Source organism: Bemisia tabaci, chromosome 6, assembly GCF_918797505.1.
Source record: "Bemisia tabaci chromosome 6, PGI_BMITA_v3".
Classification (NCBI taxonomy): Eukaryota; Metazoa; Arthropoda; class Insecta; order Hemiptera; family Aleyrodidae; genus Bemisia; species Bemisia tabaci.
The window spans coordinates 1,205,270-1,225,204 of record NC_092798.1 but is presented as its reverse complement, the minus strand read 5'-3'; the positions used below and the strand labels follow the sequence as shown (position 1 = coordinate 1,225,204).

At 41.9% G+C, this 19,935-nt stretch overlaps 1 protein-coding gene across 2 annotated transcripts in view; it reads left to right on the top strand.

The window, feature by feature from the left end:
- The first annotated feature begins 1,097 nt into the window (after window positions 1-1,097).
- Window positions 1,098-19,935, top strand: part of Awh (LIM/homeobox protein arrowhead) — a 118,264-nt gene continuing 99,426 nt past the window's right edge. Inside the window, exon 1 of one of the 2 annotated variants that reach the window (XM_019046648.2) lies at window positions 1,098-1,813. In XM_019046648.2, the coding sequence (XP_018902193.1) occupies window positions 1,754-1,813 (60 nt within the window). In that variant the 5' untranslated portion in view covers window positions 1,098-1,753. The remainder of the gene's footprint in view (window positions 1,814-19,935) is intronic. The other variant, XM_019046647.2, reaches the window with a different exon arrangement.

Genomic DNA, 19,935 nt, shown 5'->3' with positions numbered 1-19,935 from the left:
GAACATTCAGAACTCTGGTGATACTAACCAAAATATGTTAAATGATACCGTAGAGTCGGTGTTTATTACCACACTCGGATTGCTGTGTCGGAGTATGATAAAATCTACCATATTTTTTTTCAGTGCGCAGTAGTACAGTAATAGCCATCTCTCCTGGTAAAACAATCCCTATGTTTCGCTTAAGAATTTAGTTACCAGCACTATGGGAAAAAATTCGCTTGGATCTAAAATCCAGCCTCTTAATAATATTGACAAGAAAAAATAATCTTGATTCAATCCGGTTTTTCCTTAAATCGAAGAGCCGAGCTTCTTGATTTAGGCGGATTTCCTTTTGATCCAAGCCAAAAGTCCGATTGAATCGAGAGTTTTTTTTCTTGTCAATGCTTTTAAGAGTCTGGACTCTAGATCCAAGCGACTTTTTTTTTCCAGTGAGTTCGTAAAATACGTACCTCTGAATTTCGGATTTTCGATCCCCCCTTCCCCCACCATCATTATTTGGGGCTTTTTCTCCGTGAGGCCGTATCCTTTAACACGTAAAAACAAAATGGTGTAACGCCCTGCTTCACACGTGGATTGTAACTTATTCAATGCATGGCCCCAAAATGTGACTAAAAAATTTCAATTTTCAATCCGCTGTCGGCACACTCGACAAATAGGTGAAATCTGATGGTAGGGCATAAGCTCTGAGAATCTGGGAACCAGGAAGAGTCGAAGGGAGACGCTGAAAGTGATTACACGCGGAGGGGAGGGGGCGAAGGGGGGCAGACGAAAACTTTCGCGGAGGTGGTGTGAAACAAAATATAATTTCAGGAACAAACATGTACCCGTGCACGCAGACACGCGCGCGCGAATCCGCGAAAAACCGCGCACGTTCAACGGGAGCCCCACGAAAAAACCGCGGTTCTTCCGTGAAACTCCCGTAAAAGTGTACGTTTCACGGGGCCGCGGCAAGGGGGAGGGGGGGATTTGTTTGAGTTGATAGGAATCCTGTACGGGAGCCGGGACGTGATTCCCGGCCGGGGGACCGTGGCCCCGCCCACCGGTGGGCGCCGACCAATGGGCGCGCTGGGCGGGGCCACCGCGCACTCGGCCAACCGCGGCCCGCTCCTCGCGGTCCTCAGTATCGCTTCGAACGAACGCGGCGCCCAGCGGTAGCGCGTATCCGCTCCTGACCGGAAACTCACTCCGAAACCGACGAATCAAAACAAACCACGCGCGGGAAAACGACATTTTTCAAAATCGACAAGCGTGACCTTCGTCTCATCGCGCCGTGCCTCAAAATTCTAGCGAATACAGTTGAATTATGAAATAATTCGCATTCCGGTCGCGATACCCTAATCTAACTTCCGAGTTTTTACATCTGAATTGTTTATTGTTTTTCTTCGTGATCGTAAGGGAAGGAACCCCTGAATTTTTAGTCTGTTGAATTTTTTAATCCTTTTTTGTTGCCAGGAGTGTGTCGCTCTATAGATCATCAATTTTTCCCTCGAGATATTTACTTTTTTTTCTTTCTCAGTTCTCTAATGTTTTGTTTTCGGTTGGAAGTGATGTGATTTTTTTTATTTTTTGCCATGTGGGCAAGCCGGGGGGTTCACCCTTCAAGGCTTCATTTTCGTTTCAAAATGGTGATAGTGCTGCCCACGAGGATTGTGAATAAGGCGTTTCTCATGAACGCAAGAATCACCCCGTCGGATCGATAGGAGGCAAAAAGCAGGGATCACCTTATCATGACTGCAGTTATCTGAGCGAGAAAATGCTGCAGGAGTCAAGATACAAACATTTCACGGTGCCCACCATCATCAAGGGCATGAAGGTAATTTAGGATTAAATTATTTGTTTTAACCCCCCCCCCCACCCACCCTTTTTTCGAGGATGACTATTTTTAAAAATGGCAAATTCACTGGAAAAAAAGTCGCTTGGATCTAGAGTCCAGACTCTTGAAAACAATGACAAGAAAAACTACTCTTGATTCAATCGGAATTTTGTTTGAATCAAAAAAAAATCCGCTTGAATTAAGAGGCTTGGTTCTCGATCCAAGCAAAAATCCGAATGAATCAAGAGTATTTTTTCTTGTCAATGTTTTTAAGAGTCTGGACTCTAGATCCAAGCGACTTTTTTTTTTTACCAGTGTATGTAATTTTTGAAATTGAGATGATTGTTTTACCTACGCCGATTCGTTATTATTCCTGAATTAACCGTTGCGAACAAGTATAATTAATAAATGGGGGGAAAGATCTCGCATGAGTGTCATTAAGGGAGGCATTGTCACCCCCTGATGTCGCTTACCTTTTTCTATGGCCCGTAAAGTTTTTCAAATAACTTTCCTGATTTTAATACTTTCTATCTCCCGGAAAATTTCTCTCCTTTTTGAAAACTTTTGGCCCCTCTTGGATTTTGCTGAAATACCACCCCTTTTAAAGTGTCAAAGGGGGGTGCACTCTCGGAGCGTCGAAAATTCCTTGGCATACGAAAAAATGTTAAATTCACACAAAAGTGAAAAAGTAAATTTGAAACGCATTATGTTGTTCTTGCGTGGATCTAGTATTAATCACGATAAAAATCTATAAATTCGGGTACGTTTAATTTGGAGGAAGGTATTAAAAGGAAGACATTTTATCGTTGTAATATTTTCTTTCTTCCTGGGAGGGAAAACCCGTTACAAGTAATGTTTAAGAACTAAACATTGTTCAATATTTTAACTCCGTAACATCTTGAGTATGCTCTTATTTGAGATTCTAAAATCACCAATAATTCTCGTTAAAATCCCTTGGTGAGAACACAACCACGAAAAATGTACATGTAAATGTAGTGATAATTCGCATTTTCTTACAAATAAACAGGAAATAGGTAAAGAGGAAGAAAAAAGATTGAACTTTCCTAAGTGGGCATGGTCGGACACGTTTTAAGCTACATAGCTCTTGCAATTTTTCATTCAAAGTTTATAGTTAGTAAGTTTTTTATCGACCAAAGTAATCGTGAACTTCAAAAGAAGCACCATTATGATATCATACTTTCAGATCACACAAGGTCTGTCAATTTTAGAGTTTCCCTTCCACGTAGAGCATCACGGCTCAAAATGAAAGCTGTAAAGATCACCGCAAAGACTTGGAAGATGCATGGTTATTTTAACTCAATCAATGATAAATTTCAAAATTAACCTCTTCAAAAAGATTGATAACAAAAAAAAAAAAAAAAAATACCTTAGATCTCAAAACCGTTCGTTTTCTACATTTACGCAGAATTTGAGTGATATATTTCAATGTTTTCAATAAACTCTGCCCCGCGTTAAAGACGCATAATTAATTCCATAATCTTTCCAAACTACTCCTGTGGTTAGTACGAGGATCCACAGTTTCAGTGAAAAAAATATGAAACCAGATTTGGCGTGCTGGAGTATGTAAAAGCCATGCCCTCACTACGATCCAATTCTATCATATAATAATGCTTTGTTTTGAAATTGATTTTATATGAACGCATAAATAATTTAGATACTGTAATAATAGCCGTGCATTACCTGAATGTGCACATGACACCTATTATTTTTATCCTTTCGTCGCGTTTATCGCATGCCTATTGTCTATAATAATCTGCGAGAAAGTTGAAAATGTGCGAGGCCCCCTATTAGTCGTAACAAATGTACTACATTTTGCGGAATGGTACAGCTATTTTCGGCTCATTCCAGAAACAGCATAAATAGATGCCATTGTTTCTCTCTGCAGATGTATGCTAGGAATAGGCTCCTCATTGCAAAATACGCAGTCCAAATGATATGGTCTTCGTTGTATGGTTTGGCCAAGATTGTTTTACGGTGCATTAACGCCAAAACCTATTAATAGAAACATCAAGATGGAAGCATACGTGTTTTCCATGGTACAAAATATGTATACTTTTTTTACCCTCCTCCCTCCGCCTTTCTATGACAGCGGCGATGTGAGAAAAGCCATTAGTTTTGTCATTTTATGAAAAAAATTGAAAGGAAGAAGAAGAAGAAAAAACACACGTGTTGAATGATTCGAGGACAAGATTGCTGGGATCTTCCGTTGAAGTAAAAAGTTATTAATAAGTAAAGCACTTCACCTGCCTGGAAACAGTTTGTTTCCCAGGAAATTTTTGTTGTGACGTCATGGCCCGGACTGAAAACAAGTTTTTTCGACCATGCTTTTAGCTACTCCGTTGCCACCTAAGACAGTATATCTGAATATTTTCGATTTTATTTTATTGTTGCCGTAACGTCGCTGAATTTTAAAATGAAAAATTCGGAACAATTTCCATGCTCATTTTTGCTCCTGAGTATTTCATACAAAAAATAACCATTAAATGTGACCTCGCAAACGTTGTCGCTGGAAAGATTTTTTTTTATAATTCAGCAGTCGAAAAATCGGAATTTGAGATTTCAACGAATGACTTTCTCTCTTGTCGGTATGGATGATAAAATTCTTGCAATATGGTCCATTTTTCATGTCATAGAGGAAGTTCGCTTGTATAATAATCCCCCATTTTCACACCCTGAACGTAGTAAATTAGAATTCTGAATAGATTTTACGTTAGAACCTCGTTTTTTGAACTGTAGACTTTAGACCATAACTCTACTTTGGTTTGACTTTCATGGATGTTTTTTGTCCCAACATTTTTGTAGGACCCCTTCCTATGCTCTATGCATTATAGCTCAATTTTGTTTTTCTGAATCAAGTCCCCATACCCTATTGACGATCGCAGACAGGGAGACAGATACTCTGAATAATAAATATTCTATCGTCATATATATTTATGATGCTTCATTTTTTAGTACAGAGATTAAACCATTTCAATTCGTAAATTGCACCTCCCATTGCACTACCTACTTTATTATGCTACTTATTTTATCGCCGCACATTACCTGTTAGAATAATTGATAATATTTTCACCCTCTGTTACGTAAAATATACATTTTTGAATGAGAATATACAACAGTAGAACGTTCGCTATGTCATAAATACAATAGTGAGCATATTTTAGTGCGATGTTGACTCTTACTTTTTTTCTTTAACTGAATTATCACGGCGTAAGATGCCTACTTAAACGTGAACATGAAACTTTGTAAAAAAAAAAAATTCCGTGCGTCACGCAGTAAAAACGCACGTTTGTTACTCTCAGACGCCACTAACTTTGATTTCTCTGATTAATATGTCGCAGGCAACTGTATAAAAGTCGCTGATAATTTGCAAGCAAGTGACTTGTATGCTGCCTCCGATGAGCGCAATAATTCGCATCGGTTAAAAGTTGAATAACCAAAATCATTGTTAATAATCCAGCCATTCAATTTCTTTCTGACCTGAAATATATTTGAATATTTTGGTGCAAAATAATATGTTTGTATTCCCTTGCAAGTCATTGTCGTTTCCTACACGCAATCAAGCTAAAAACATTTTAAAATCATATAATTACTTAATGCTTAAATCCTTGTATTTGAAAAGAAAGTGTTGAAATTGAAATTAATACAGATACATTTTTGTAGGCCCGGAAATATTTTGAAACATTTTTAGTTTTCAACTTTCGATGTCCAATTTTGCGCACGGTATAAAACTCGTTGAAAGCTGAAGTGAATATCATAAATGTTTTGGAAGTTGGAGGCTGACAAGGCGTAGCAAGAGATGTAGCAGCTGTTATGATGTGATGTCATAAATTTGAGGAAAGAAGATTTATGGCAGGTGGAATTGGAACGAGATTTATTTATAACGTCACATCTTAACGGATAAACAAAATTGGCACATTGAAGTAGGCTTCTTTAAACTACCAGATGCGTATTTGGCATCGTCCTGCGAGGGCGAATGTAAATGGAGTGACATGACAATTGGTTGCAGGTTTTTCTGTTTTTGGAGACGTACAAATGATTGCGTCATTGGGATCTCCACCCCTGCCGCTCATACGTTTTCTACGTTTTGCAACTGGAAAACATCTCCGATACAATGCTATAAGCACTTTAGGGGCTACTAGTGCTTCACATGAGCTATAGAAACACTTTTTCCTTATTTCCATGTGTTTCATTCGATGTATTGAATGGCTTTTCCGAGCAGCCAATGACATTGAGGATTCAAACTCCGGTTACTTTTTATTTGTATTTTTTGGCGTTTCACAAAATTATTCCTCTGCGTTAATTCCTTTAATTGAGCCTGAGAAAAGACATGGCCACAAATATCAAACCACTTTTTCCTTATTTCCATTTGTTTCATTCGATGTACTAAATAACTTTTTCGTGCAAACAATGGCATTGAGGATTCAAACGCCCAATATACTTTTTACTTTTATTTCTTAGTATCTCACAAAATTATTTCTCCGAGTTGATTTCTTTAATTGAGCCTGAGAAAAAGATTCCCTTGAGTTAATTCCTTTAATCGAGCCCGAGAAAAAGACATGACTACAAATATCAAACCATGATAGCGGTCATACGTCCAATAGAGTTTCGATTATCCTTGCGCGGTGACAAGAAGCTGAGCTATCGCGGTTAATCAAAAATCAAGCTTGGATGTTTAGCTTGGAGGAGTGATCAGAAGGCTGTATTTTAAAATCATCCTATCAAATCAAATTTCCAATCTATCAAATTTTAGACAGAAATGTACTTATTGGTTCAAAATACATACATTTCCCTGAAAAGAAGTAACTTTGACAAACATTCATTCCATCGCATATCTTAGTGTTTTAGTAGTATTTTAGTGATTTAAAAACACAAAACAGCCAGCCGAAAAAATCGTGGATAATCGAATCGCGGATATTCGAGACTCTGTATCTGAAATCGTGAAATATCTCACGTGAAACTTAAAGCAAAGACGTGGCTTGCTTTGTGATGTATCGATTGATCTGATCTGCCATTAGAACCTATATGGAAAAGGATCGATAAACTGAGTATTTGTAACAAACACCTTAAGAATCGATTCTTCACCATAACTTTAAATGGGGAAATATCGATAATCGATCATTCACGTCTTGCCACTGATTCTAAGATATGGCTTTTCATGAAATTCCTGGCTTCACCTTCGCGTCGTCGTAAACTCGGCCATGCCCTTATCGCGGACTTTTCTTCGAAAAGAACGTAAGAGTGGTGTATTCTCAAGGGCTTGCATTTCCATTTTTACCGAGTTTAAGGCTGATCTGCCGTGCTGAGGAAGAACGCCGTATGAACATTCGATAGTTGCCAAAAATCCTCCGATGAAAGTATCATTTTTGAAGAAAGTTATGAACATTTTCTCTCGAAATTTACAGATGATTTATATCTGGCTGCAAAAGAAATAATCAGAAAAATTGGAGGAAAAATATTCACAAATTTCGCAATAAATTCGTATTTTATCAACGGAAATTTGGCAACGCCTGAAGCTTCATACGACGTTTTTCCTTAGCGATGGCGATTATGCCGCGGTTTCTAGCGTGTGATCTGGAGCTGGCGGCGGGAGCGGCGGCGTTTAGCGGACAATGTCTTTTCACGTGCATCGTATGTTTCCGAGTGTGAACACTACTTTTCCAGCTCGGAGTCATGGTTCACGCGTCTGATCCGTCGGGAATATTCAAATCGGCGTGAAAACGAGAGCATGCTTTGACGAGATTATCCTTAAGTTGTTCTGTATTTATGCGCGCGGCGCTTGGGAAAAATAAAAAAGCTCTGGCCGAGTTCAAACGCTTATTTTCGAGCGGGCCGCGACATTAGAATATCCTCAACGCTTGACATTATCCACGGACAGCGCCAAAGCAAAGCGCGCCAACCATTCTTCCACATCTTATCGCGAGAAACCGTTGAAAGCGAATTGTCGCGCGTCATACTTACAGATTCTCGACGAATTTCACCAAGAAAAACTCGTCAACCAAGATGAACATGTTCCATGTTAAAAATTTGTATAAGTTCAATTCCAATTGGACGTATTTCTGCCGAAGGAACTATGTGCATCATGACGTGAGCCCTGTTATGCATACATTCTTATGGGTCTCGGGGCTCATGTCTTAATGCGCATCATAGTTCCGTTTGGCAGAAACACGTCCAACTGACCCGTTCCGCCGTGCTGAGGAAAAACATCGTATGAACATTCGAGAGTTGCCAAATGTTTCTCAGTAAAATATTTATTTTTAAAGAGAGTTATGCGTATTTCCTCTTGAAATTTTCAGAAAATTTAGTTCTGATTGCGAATCAAATTCTCTGAAAAATTGGAGGGAAAATACTCACAAAATTCTCGAAAAATTCGCATTTTAACAGAGGAAATTTGGCGACTTCTAAGTAAGTCTTCTTCTTGAAGTAGTAAGAAAAAAAGTTCTGAAGGCTCATATACGACGTTCTTCCTTAGCGCTGGCAGTATTAGTATTGTTCGTGATCAGATAATATATTTTAAGGGCTTCGCACTGCTATTTTTCCTGCAGTGTATGTAGAAATTATCTCGGATTTGCTTTATAATGATGAGTTTAGCGTTCGGTTTATCATTCGTAACCTAATTTACAAAAATTCGTCTAGCAAAGTGCTCACACCTACATCCATCAGTGACGAATTAGGCGAATTTTATTTCACTTTTTGCTCAAACGGTTGCTCGTCAATCATCATTTGGGAACAATTAACGTTGACCTTCGAACTAAATTTTTTCCTCGCTGATTACATTTTTCAGATTGTTAGTGCGGGGTTTCTAAAATATGCGCGGTCTCTGTTTTGCCGTGCTAAGGAAGAACGCCGTATGAACCTTCAGGCGTTGCCATATTTCCTTTGATAAATCACGACTTTCCCGGTAAAATATTGAATATCTTTCTCTCAAATTTTCAGATAATTTTGTTCTCAATTTCAACCATAGTTCCTGAAAATTTCAGGGAAAAATATTCATAAATTTCCTAAAAAATAAACATTTCAGTGAAGGAAATTTAGCAACTCTCGAATGTTCATACGGCGTTTTTCGTTAGCAAGGCAGTGTTCTTGTATCATCACAAAATCGCGTTTTTATCGTTCATGTGCACATAGAAGTTAAGAAAAAATGTAAATAAATTACGAAAAGACGATTATTTTCAGATTTTATAAATATTAAGAAAAGATCTTTCAAGGAGTGGTTTCCAAAGGGAGCTTTCTTATCTTAATTTACAACTAATAATATATATGAGTGAAAATGAGTGAATGATCTTGCAGCGCGGCACCACGAGTGCTCATTAAAATATTGCGGAATGCCGCCGCCGAAAACGTCCTCTGTAGAATGCAAAAAACGTTTGGTTGATGAACCACGAAAACCCACGATTACCCAGCCAAAGTGCAAAAACTTCAAATTTGGGAAAAAAAACTGTGAGGATCGCATAGACTTGCAAAAAATAACAAAACCCATTATATCCGCAAGTTTCTGCGAAAAATTTCACGTTACAAAATCCTGGCTTTTCATATTGATCGGTTGGTATATTGCTTCTGGCATCTTCGTGAGGAATAAACAGGAGGAAACAAAGCAATTCAGCCCAAAACTAAGTCTCTGTACTACGGTTCAAGAATTTCTTGAAGCGTTCAGCGGATAGGCAACCGCTTCTCGTTTTCGTTTTGCCACATGAGTTCTTCTACAGTAGAGCGCTCAAGCGATTGAATGGCTCACCCACTCACCCAGTTAAACTTGGCAAAAGCTTATGTGGTTTAGTTCCTCTTTGCGAAATGCGGTCCATGCATGAGTATTAGCGATTGAAAACTCGGGAAATGGGTCATTTCAAACGGTGCAAAATTTGCACTGTTACGCTTATGGACTGTCATAGATTTTATTCTGGAAGGGGGGGGGGATTGCGCCTGACCCTGAAGACCACTTCTCTGTGAGAGAACCTGAAATTTTCGGTATCGAGCCGTCTTTGAACCGAACGCTTCAATCAAATAGACATATTTCTCAGTGCATTTCTGAGAGGGGGGGGGGGGTTGCCTTAACCTATTCCTCTTTTCCCCCCTGCGTAGGTGGCGGGGCCCACAAAAAAACCACGGTACCTATTACGACTTATTGAGTTGTTAAACTCCCCGTTGGTCTCGTCGTGCCCTCCCGTTTCCTGCGTCCGCATCCGTCCCGCCATGTTGTCAAATTTCGCAAATTCTCAAAATCCATCGCCGGAAAGTGCGCGTTTTCCGGTGCGGATCGGCAACGTGGCCGTCAGGTGTGCAATGAAAAATGAGCGCGGGGCCCACGGGGCCCACGGGGCCGAATCGGCGGTAGGGCCCCTCGGCCGGCGACGGGGGGCCCCATCGCGTCGCTCATCACCTCCGATCGAAGCGATGAACGGATCCCGGGATCCCGAGGTTTTTTTTGAATATTCAAATTCGGAAAATCATTCACTCCTCATTGTCGTCATCGCCTCGTCATGCTCGACCCCTGCATGAAGTCGACGTATCTCTGCCCAACGGAACTATGTGCATTAAGACTTGAGTCCTGAGACCCACAAGAATATACGCATTACAGGGCTCATGTCACAATGGACATAGTCCCGTTCCAGCAAACACGTCCAAGTGAATCATGTCTGGGACAGCACCGTCCATCCTTGGGCTTCAGGAAAACTTGCATTGCTGCCTTTCCGAACGCCCTGTGTGAACTCGACCATTTGGAAGCTTGCATGCGAAAGGCGTCTAACTGAACTGAAGGTGTGGTGGCTACTTCCTCACCTTTCGGTCAAAGTATCACAAGCGCCATGCGAGGTTTCAAAATTTCCGACGCCATTTTATTTTTTTACTCAGAAATTGTCGGTTAAATCTGTTCGAAAATTTCACTGAATTTTATCGGCGGCGCAAATAAAATTCAGTGAGATTTTCGCATAGCTTCGTTGAACAATTTCTCTGTGAAAAAAGGAAATGGCGGCGGAAATTTTGAAACGTCGCATGGCGCTTGAGACACTTTGGCTGGAGGGTGACGTCTTTTGTTTTGGGGATCATCTTGATGATTAAGAAAGGTATACAAACATCGGGGAAGATAAGGAGTAAAAAGCAAGAGTGTGGGACCCGAAGTTGGGATGATTTGGATCTCCCAAGTTTTCGGATTGCGCATCCAGTGGGTCTACCAAAACAGGCTGGCTAAAACATCAGTCTGCCAAACATCTGAGGTATACCGAAATACTTCAGATGTACCTTTCCGTATGGGAATATCGGAAGACTTGACATGTTTGACCTAAACTTTGGCAGCTGGGCCTCAAGTTTTTCGAATGCGCAATCTGAAAACTTCAGAGATCCAAATGACCTCAACTTCGGGTCCGCGCACGGAGTCTTATTATCGTGCTGTGTATCATTAAGCAAACGGTCACAGTTTGGGAAGGGGCTCTGTTTTAGCGTTACAGACTTCATATCAAAAAGTCCACGTTCGTCTTACAACTACGACGTTTTAAGACGCACGGAGAAAAAAACTTCGTGCGTGGGACCCGAATTTGAGGTCATATGGATCTCTGAAGTTTTCGGATCACGTATCTAAAAACTTGAGGTCGAGCTGCCGAAGTTCGGGTCAGACATCTAAAGTACTTCCATATATATACCGAAGGGTTCGGGTCATACATCTGAAGTACTCCGGTGCATACCGAAGTGCCTCGATGTCTGACCCGAACTTCGGCAGCTCGACTTCAAGTTTTCGGATGCGTGATCAGAAAACTTCAGAGATCCATATGACCTCAACCTCGGGTCCCATGTACGAAGTTTTTTCTCCGTGCGGGAAGGGACCAAAATCCGTGGAAATAACGCGTTTTGAATACTTAAGCGCCCCCTCTCGACCAAAGAGGATACTGAACCATGTAAAGGCGGGAAAAGCAAGCGAGGACGGCCGGGGTATGAGACGCGCGCTACGCAGATTAGAAGATGCGCGTACTCATCCGATTAACTCGGTACGGACGGACTCGAGAGTACTCGAATTAATTTCCGCTATCATGCACCTGTTATGAGCCGCTAAGAGAGATGGATCCGCCCGAGTTTTCATCGTCTAAGAATCACCATCCTGGATAGAGGTCGGGGGGGGGGGGGGCGTTTATGAACTCCACTCTATTTGGAGTCCCGCTCCATCGCCTCCAGGTTGGAATTTGGATCCCCGCATGAGTGACCCACCAAGTGTGTGATCGCACTCGTGGCGAGATTGGGTCCCAAGAGATGACCCGTCATCCACATCAACGTTCCACCATCGAAATTCAACCAAGCCGCGTTGCCATCGCACGCTCTTCATGAATCATAGATTCAATGCAACTTAAGGTGGTTCGACGGTTGCCATTTTATGTGTCAGAGCGGCGTGCGATATATCGCATCAATTCGTTCCATAATTGGACGTACATTATTTCTATCAAACGGAACTATGTGCATTAAGACTTAAGCCCTGACATCAATGAGAATAAATGCATAACAGGGCTCACGTCACAATGCACATAGTTCCGTTTGACAGAAATGCGTCCAATTTCAGCTACTTGTCATTTTTTTTTCGAAATTTGAGATCGCACTTCTGTTGCCATGGGACTAAAGAATTCATGTACCAAATTTGACAAAGAAATTCAACGTAATAAAGGTAGGGCTTTTTCAGAGGAAAAATATAGCATTCGAGACTGATATCGAAACTGCACTCGAATGCAAAATTTTTCCTCTGAAAAAACCCTGCCTTAAAAACGTTGAATTTCTTTGTCAAATTTGGTACATGAATTCTTTAGTCCCATGGCAACAGAAGTGCGATCTCAAATTTCGAAAAAAATGACAAGCAGTTGAAATTATGGAACGAATTGACGCGTACATCGCACGTCGCTCTGACACAAAAAATGGCAACCATCGGATCACCTTAATATCGTACTCGTTGTCTCTCAGGTGAAAGATATTTTTAAAAAAACAGCGAACCGTGAGAGGACAGAAGCGCTGGGTCTTAGGGGCCGTTCAAGTGTTACGTGACGCACTTCGAGGGGGAGGTGGGTTTGAGCCAGCGTCACGGTGCGATACAGGGGGGAGTGTAAAATGTAGTACATTTTTTTTCTTCTTTTCCTCTTTCTGCTGTTTTCCTTTTCTTCTCTTTTTTCCCTCTGTTTTTGGCTCGAGAGAAGAGGTGTCAGCCGTCAACAAACGCTGTTCCTTTCGCCTGGCTACGTCATCAGAGCCCGCCAAAAATATTGTTTCTAACTGATCCAATTTTTGGCATTTTCAAAACGGGTTTCCATTTGGGGTTTTGAAAGATCCGAAAAAAATCCTAGAAGCTCAGTTCACACAGTATTTTCAAAAAATGAATTTCAAAAAAAAAAAAATGGGAACCACCGACGACCCATTCTAGGGAGAATTTTATGAATTTAGGATTCAGGTTTGGCAGCGTCGGAGGAAATAGCGGCGTCGGCGAATCCGCTTAGGTGTGATTGATACGCGATGGAGTTCGGTGTGGCACCCGATCCAACGCGATGACTTTGAAGCTTCGGCTGCGGCAGAGCTTCGCGCCTCTCCCTCTTTAACTAATGGTCCGAGCCTCATTTGCTCCGAGCGCCAGCATTTACCATCCATCTCACCGCCAGCGATAATTATTTGCCGGAATAAGGGATCGATTCAATTCCCCCCCCCCCACCCCCTCCGACCCAGTTCAAAGGCCCCCAGGTCGGACCAACCGATCCCATAGTCATGCTGAATAAGCTCACAGAATCTGGAAGGCACAAGGCTCTGCTATCGGTCGTGTATATAGCGCCTCGATGACTTGAGGCGCTCTTGCATACGTCGAGAATTAGCAATCAAGTGATTTCTCTTGTTTTAATTTTCGCGAGAAACACGATGGTGCCACAGGTTTCCTCTGAAATGATCTCCCAAGCTCAATGAAAGCCATGGGCGTGAACGGAGGCGATCCAGGGGGGCATGACCCCCCCCCCCCCCCCCAGAATTTAAAATTGTATCAGGTGGCTTTCCCAGAAATTCTGGATGGTGGGAAAGAATCTCGTCTAGGACGATTATCTCTGTTAATGTAGAGTCTTAAATAAAAACACCGTGTACATTCAGTTGTAGTATCTTCTAAAATTGTCATCGTGGAAGCCTGAAAATGAGTCCAAATAGATTTAGAGATTCCAGAATTTTTTGGGGGTGGTCCCGAGGCCCCCCTATAAACTGAGGTGTATTCCATACCCTCCAGACCCCCCAGTGATAGGGGGCCATGGCATCTTCTATCAATTCTATGGACCGTATTCGATGGTGGTTCGAGGTATCGTTTGGTTCAAAACAATAGAACACAACCTCAAACAAAATTTTTAGGATTTAAGTTGGAAGAGCTGAAAATGAGGAAATTCCTAACAATCTCACTTTTCATTGGCATTTGGTACTCAAAAGAATAAAAAACCTATCACGAAAGACCCGTTCCCTCAGATTTCTACATCGACTTTTGAGGCTATGTTTACACGTTGAACCGATCGATATCGATGCAATCTCACCTGTTCGATGTATCGAACACGATCTATTTCCGCCCCACGAGAACGAGTTCAAAATGGGCGCCACAAAGTATCCCACGACTCTCATTCAAAACGCAGGAATAAGCAACAATTTTTTTTCTCCTAGAGACCCCACAAAAACAATACGCGTTCAGGTCACCCGCTTTTTTCGCTTTGGGTCCCCGCACACCTTCCTCGATCGTCGAATGTATGGAGCTTGGCAGAAGGGAAATATTTACTTTGTCGGATGAGCCTTTGACACGCATTTTGCAATGATAAGGAGGGCTCATGTGAAAAAGGAGACATGTCCGCGTTGCTGAATATCATGCAACTGCTGCGGTGACGGCCGGCCCCTCGCTTGGAACAGGATTCCCACTCCATTCACGCAGCGTCGAACCGAGTTGGCACGCCATTCTTCCCGTTTTTCCGCACTCATTTTTTCAACGAGTTTGTTTACACTCACACACACTCACACGCGCGCACACTTGACTCGCATACTCAATGTAAAATGGCGGGGCGCTTCTGTATGGGTCCTGTGCTAAGGAAGGAACCTCATATGAGCAAATGAACGTTGTCGTATATTTGTCGATAAATTTCGAATTTTCCGGCTACGTGAGAATATTCTTCTTTGAATTTTAAAGAGATTTCGTGCGCAATCTGAACAGCATGAAGCTAATAAGTCATACCTACATCGGGTGAGCCGTGAAAAAAAGGAAAGAAATCGAGCATAATACGATATTTTGAAACGTTGCGATGAAGATACGCATGTCGAGCAATATGTTTCCAGGCCTACATAATGACATATCGATGACCAAAGCCGGAAACCGCGTATCTCTATTGAGATGTTTCAAAATGTCCGCTCTTATCCCATTTTTCCGAGGATAAATGGCCAACTTTTTGGCTTGAAAATTTTTTCAAAATATTCTTCTAACAGAGAAGAAAAATTAAGGAAGTTTTCAAGGAAACGTTGACTAGTTTTTCGGAGAAAAATAAAGTACGACAAGAATTTACAGCGTCGCTTGGCGAACGGAGATACGTGATTTTGCACTCAAGCCATCGATGTAGGTGTAAAGTTGACCTAACGCATTCCGCACTTCATCTAACATGTCTGAAAATTTCAGGGAAAATATTCACGAATTTCTTCAAAAATGAATTAATATCCGGGGAAATTAGGCAATATTGGAATGGCCATACGTCGTTTTTCCGTAGGGCGGGAGCACGGGTGCCCGGAAAGTTTTACTCGGACGCGACACTTGTCACTCTGGTTCCGACACGTCTCCATTCTTTCCTAGCACCCGAAACTCGTCAGCTGGCGCCCAACTTTTAGTTGACGCCACGCTACGCGGCAAGAGGAGAGGGGGAGGGGGGGGCGGTTACAGCTGTATTATTCAAGCCGGATCAAACTTGGCTCGGGAAACCTAAGAGAGGATTAGTGCAGAGCGTTACGTTTAATGATTAGGTCTCAAGCAACATCGTACTTTTTGGGGGTCAAAACGAAGTTCTTGCATGCCTCGAGGATTTGCGGTAGAAGTACTTTTTTACATATTTGATATCGTGAGAAATACGACTGTGCCACTGGTTTTCTCTGAAAGGACTGCTAAGTTCAAAAAAAGCTCTCACAGTTAAGGCCGTAATGAAGAGGGTCGATTTTCCAATGGTGAAAATCCACCTCTGTAATTCTTTATGGAGCGATAGGGACCAAATCGATGGCTGAAGTGGAAAACCACGTATCTCCATGTTGGTGTTTCAAAATCTATGATCCTATTTCCTTTTGCAAAGAGAGACAAGCCGACTGTGTAGCTTGAAATGTATACGGAATATTCCGCTCAATCGAAATCAAGGAAGTTTTCATGACATTAAGCTGACACGTTTCCAAAGGCGGAAATGAAGTATGCCGGGAAATCTGCGACGCGACGTCGCAAACACGTGGTTCCGCACTTTGGCCATCGATATGGGATCGGATCCGTGAAAAGGAACCTTATCTTACAGGATCAACTTTTTCCTCAAGTCTTTGCAAGAATGCATAGAGGAAGAAATGTTGAACATTTTGGCCTAATTTTGACCATGTAATCTCAAATCTCAAACAGGACCAGATTAAGGGGGTGGCCATATGGGCCGCGGCCCATGGCGGCAAATTTTGCAATTTTTTTAAATGTAGGTATAAAAAAATCGGATTTAGAAAAACAATTACACAAGAGAAAAGGCTACAAAATCTCTCATTTCCTGAGAGTATAGTAATTTCTAATTTTGTCGTCTTTCAGTGATACAAGAGACAGCACCTTTAATTAGTCGAGTTAAGAGAGAAACCAAACACACAATTTGGCCTGGAACGGAGCGACTTACGGAGAAATGATGACGAGGACTTGAGATGAAAAAGAGAAGCCCTCGGCGCGGCAGTCGGCATGTAACACATATTAGCGCATACTATTATACGTCATATTAGACTACACGAATACTTCACGCATTGCGCCAAACACAGTGCGGTCAGCGTTAAACGCATAGCGCCTACAAGACTGCGTGAATACGTCACGCATTGCGCCAAACACGGTGCGGTCCGCCCGTCCGCGCGGCGGCGGAAGTTAAAATCATCAAACCAAATTTTGTGTTTGTTCTTTCATAATTTGTTCGTTCATTTCTTATGAATGGAAGGCCTTGTCCATCAGAGATAGGTTTACGAAACTTGACTTTCGCACGAAGTTCCGTGACCTTTTGCTAGTAGTGCTGACAGGGCTTTCCCAAAAAATGTGTCCAACACGAGTAAACGCGTCTTATGCACCCCTCCCCCTGGCACGTTCACTTGATGGTTTTTATTGATGTTTCAAAACGAATGAGAAGGGGGCGGCAAAATACAGGCGGCCCATGGGCGGCAAGTAGGAAAATCCGGTCCTGATCCCAAAGGAGATTTTAGTCCTTAAATTTCATGGCACTTACTCATAGGTCGTGGACAAAGTGGATGAATGTTTGCGAAATGTTAAGGAAAATTGTCTCCCAGAAGATGAGGTCCCTTTTCACAGGTTTGGTCACATGCTCCCTATCTTTGCATGGAGAATTTGATTGAATATGGAAGTACGAACTTTTCGCATAAGGTAAGCAATTTCCTCCATTCGGGCCTCAACTTTGAGTGCTTTTATCATAGGCGTACTTAGGTCATTTTGCTAGAGGGGCCGGCGCGGGGTATTTCAATGACGTTTTCTGATTGGTTAATCAAACGACCAATGAGAAAGCAAATCGATACAAACTTGCTCACAAAAAAGGCTTATATTTTTTTAATATAAATAAAAAAATTTAATTTTTGAGTCAATTTGGCAGCGTTGAAATGTAGTTACGTTCTTTCTTGGGGGAAAAGACGAATTGAACAACGCACGAGTGCTCTGCCGTAGCACGGCAGAACGACGTATGAACATTCGAGAGTTGCTAAATTTCCCTCGATATAACATGTATTTTTAACGCAATTGAAGCATATTTCCCCTTGAAAATTTCAGCTATTATATGTAAAATAACTTGCGTACAAAATTGTCTGAAAATTCTGGAAAATAATAATCGCAATTTTCCCAGTAAATTTGCTTTTTATCGGTGGAAACTTTTCTAAAGTCTCGTTTTTTCTTTAGCTTTTCCATATCAACGTAATCCGATACTGAGATGCTACGATAAAAAACGTATTTTTTAAAGCAATTTAAGCATATTTTCCCTTGAAATTGTCAGATATTTCAGATTAAACGGCGTACGAAATTGTCTGAAAATGTTGAAAAATAATATTTACAATTTTCCCAGGAAATTCGGTTTTTATCGAAGGAAATTCGGCAACATCTGAAGGCTCATACGGCGTTCTCTTTTAGCACGGCAGTGTTGTTAGGGGATTTTTCCGGTGGCGGAGCAGCATGGAGCCGGAGCGAGGAGCGGAAGCTTGTTACTCCCAGGGAGGGGGAAGGGGGAGGGGGAAGGGTAAATGGGGAGGGCGAAGGATGAAGGGGGAAGGGGGTGAGGGTAGGGTGGAGCCAAAGCGCGAAACTTTGCAAACAAGGGGTTGGATTGCCATCTTGTTTCGATACCTGCTCGAGGGGTGGCACTGTCGCTGCGCCGCGCCGCGTAGGGTCCAAGCTCCCCTTCTCATCCAAACACGAAACGCCAACGGTGTGAAAAACCTCGCCGAGCATCCCGACATCGCTTTCGCCATCGTCCTCTCCGACACTCCAAACGCGTCGCACATCGTGCTATTAAATTGCAGGATCTAGCCAAAACTGTTAATGGCTCGAACTCTTCAATAATAATAATGAACCGATTTTTTTCCAAATCACGTAAGTGCAAAATTTCGAATGCGAGATAAACATGAAAAACCGTTTTATTAGCTTCCTTGACGATCTCCGAATTCCAGAAAAAGGTGTGTTCTTTTGGAAGGCTTTTTGAAATCAGGAATTGATTGATAATAATAGAGAAAACAAAGAAAAAACAACCCCTCTGCCACCAAAACAGAGATTGGAGCTTACGTGATTTGGAAAAGAATCGGTGCAATTGAGGAGCTTGAAGGACAACGCGCATACCTAAGTGTAGTTTTGGAAAAAAAAATAAGATATTCATGATTTCAATAGAAACTAGTTTGAAAGTATATTCGGTGAATAATTAACAACTAAAATTCCAATTTAAAGCATCAAAAACTGAACTTACACTTCCTTCCTGCCACAAGGCTCCATGTAATTTTGAACCTTTAAAAAGGTATTTCTTGAAATAGTAAAAACTGCACTTATCCTCGTCCTCCAAGCCCCTACATTAATTCATTCAATAAAGTGTATCACTACGATAAATTCACACATTTGTAAATGTACATCAAGATGGAAACGAGTTATATTTTCGTAAATATACCTACTCCATAAATAACTCCATAATGTCTGTTCATGCTCCACAATGTAAGGGCCGAAATCAGTCCTCAGCAGCGCTCCTCGATTTTTTTTTTTTTTTTTTTTTTTTTTTTTTTTTTTAATTCGAATTTTGGCCAGATTTTACGATCCGATACCGCAGTGTGCGTAACTGCTGGTGCGTAACCGTGGCGTATTGTAATGGGCTCGCGGTGGCAACGAGATCCGGAGGACATTTTGGCGGCGGCTCACCCCGTAAATTAATCACTTGACGTTAAACTGCAATGTTGTTTATTTTATTCTCCCCTTCCTGCCAACTCCCCACCACCATGGTGCGAGAGTGGATGCGAGTTGTTTCGGCGAATCTGAGCGTGGGTAGTGCGAGGCCCCGGCTCCCCCCTCGCTGTGACACTCTCGTTATTGGCATGTTTTACAAATTATCTTTTTATGTTAATAAATATGCTTTATCGGCCCCGAAGCCCCGCGGTCCCGCCGAGAGACCGATAAAAAAAGTGCGCCGTTTCATGCGCTTTTTCGGGACTAAACGCGGTAACTCCCGCTGTTTCAGTCGGAGATCAATTCGTCGCTCCTCAGACGTAAGCGCGTATCTCGATTTACACGTGAGCCCTGGGTTACATTCAAATCCATTTTTTCTGGGGCTCATGTGGAAATTGGGTTACGCCTTCACGTCTGAGGAGCGACGAATTGAGGCGTTGTTGGCTGCAGGAAGAGCATTTCGACGGCG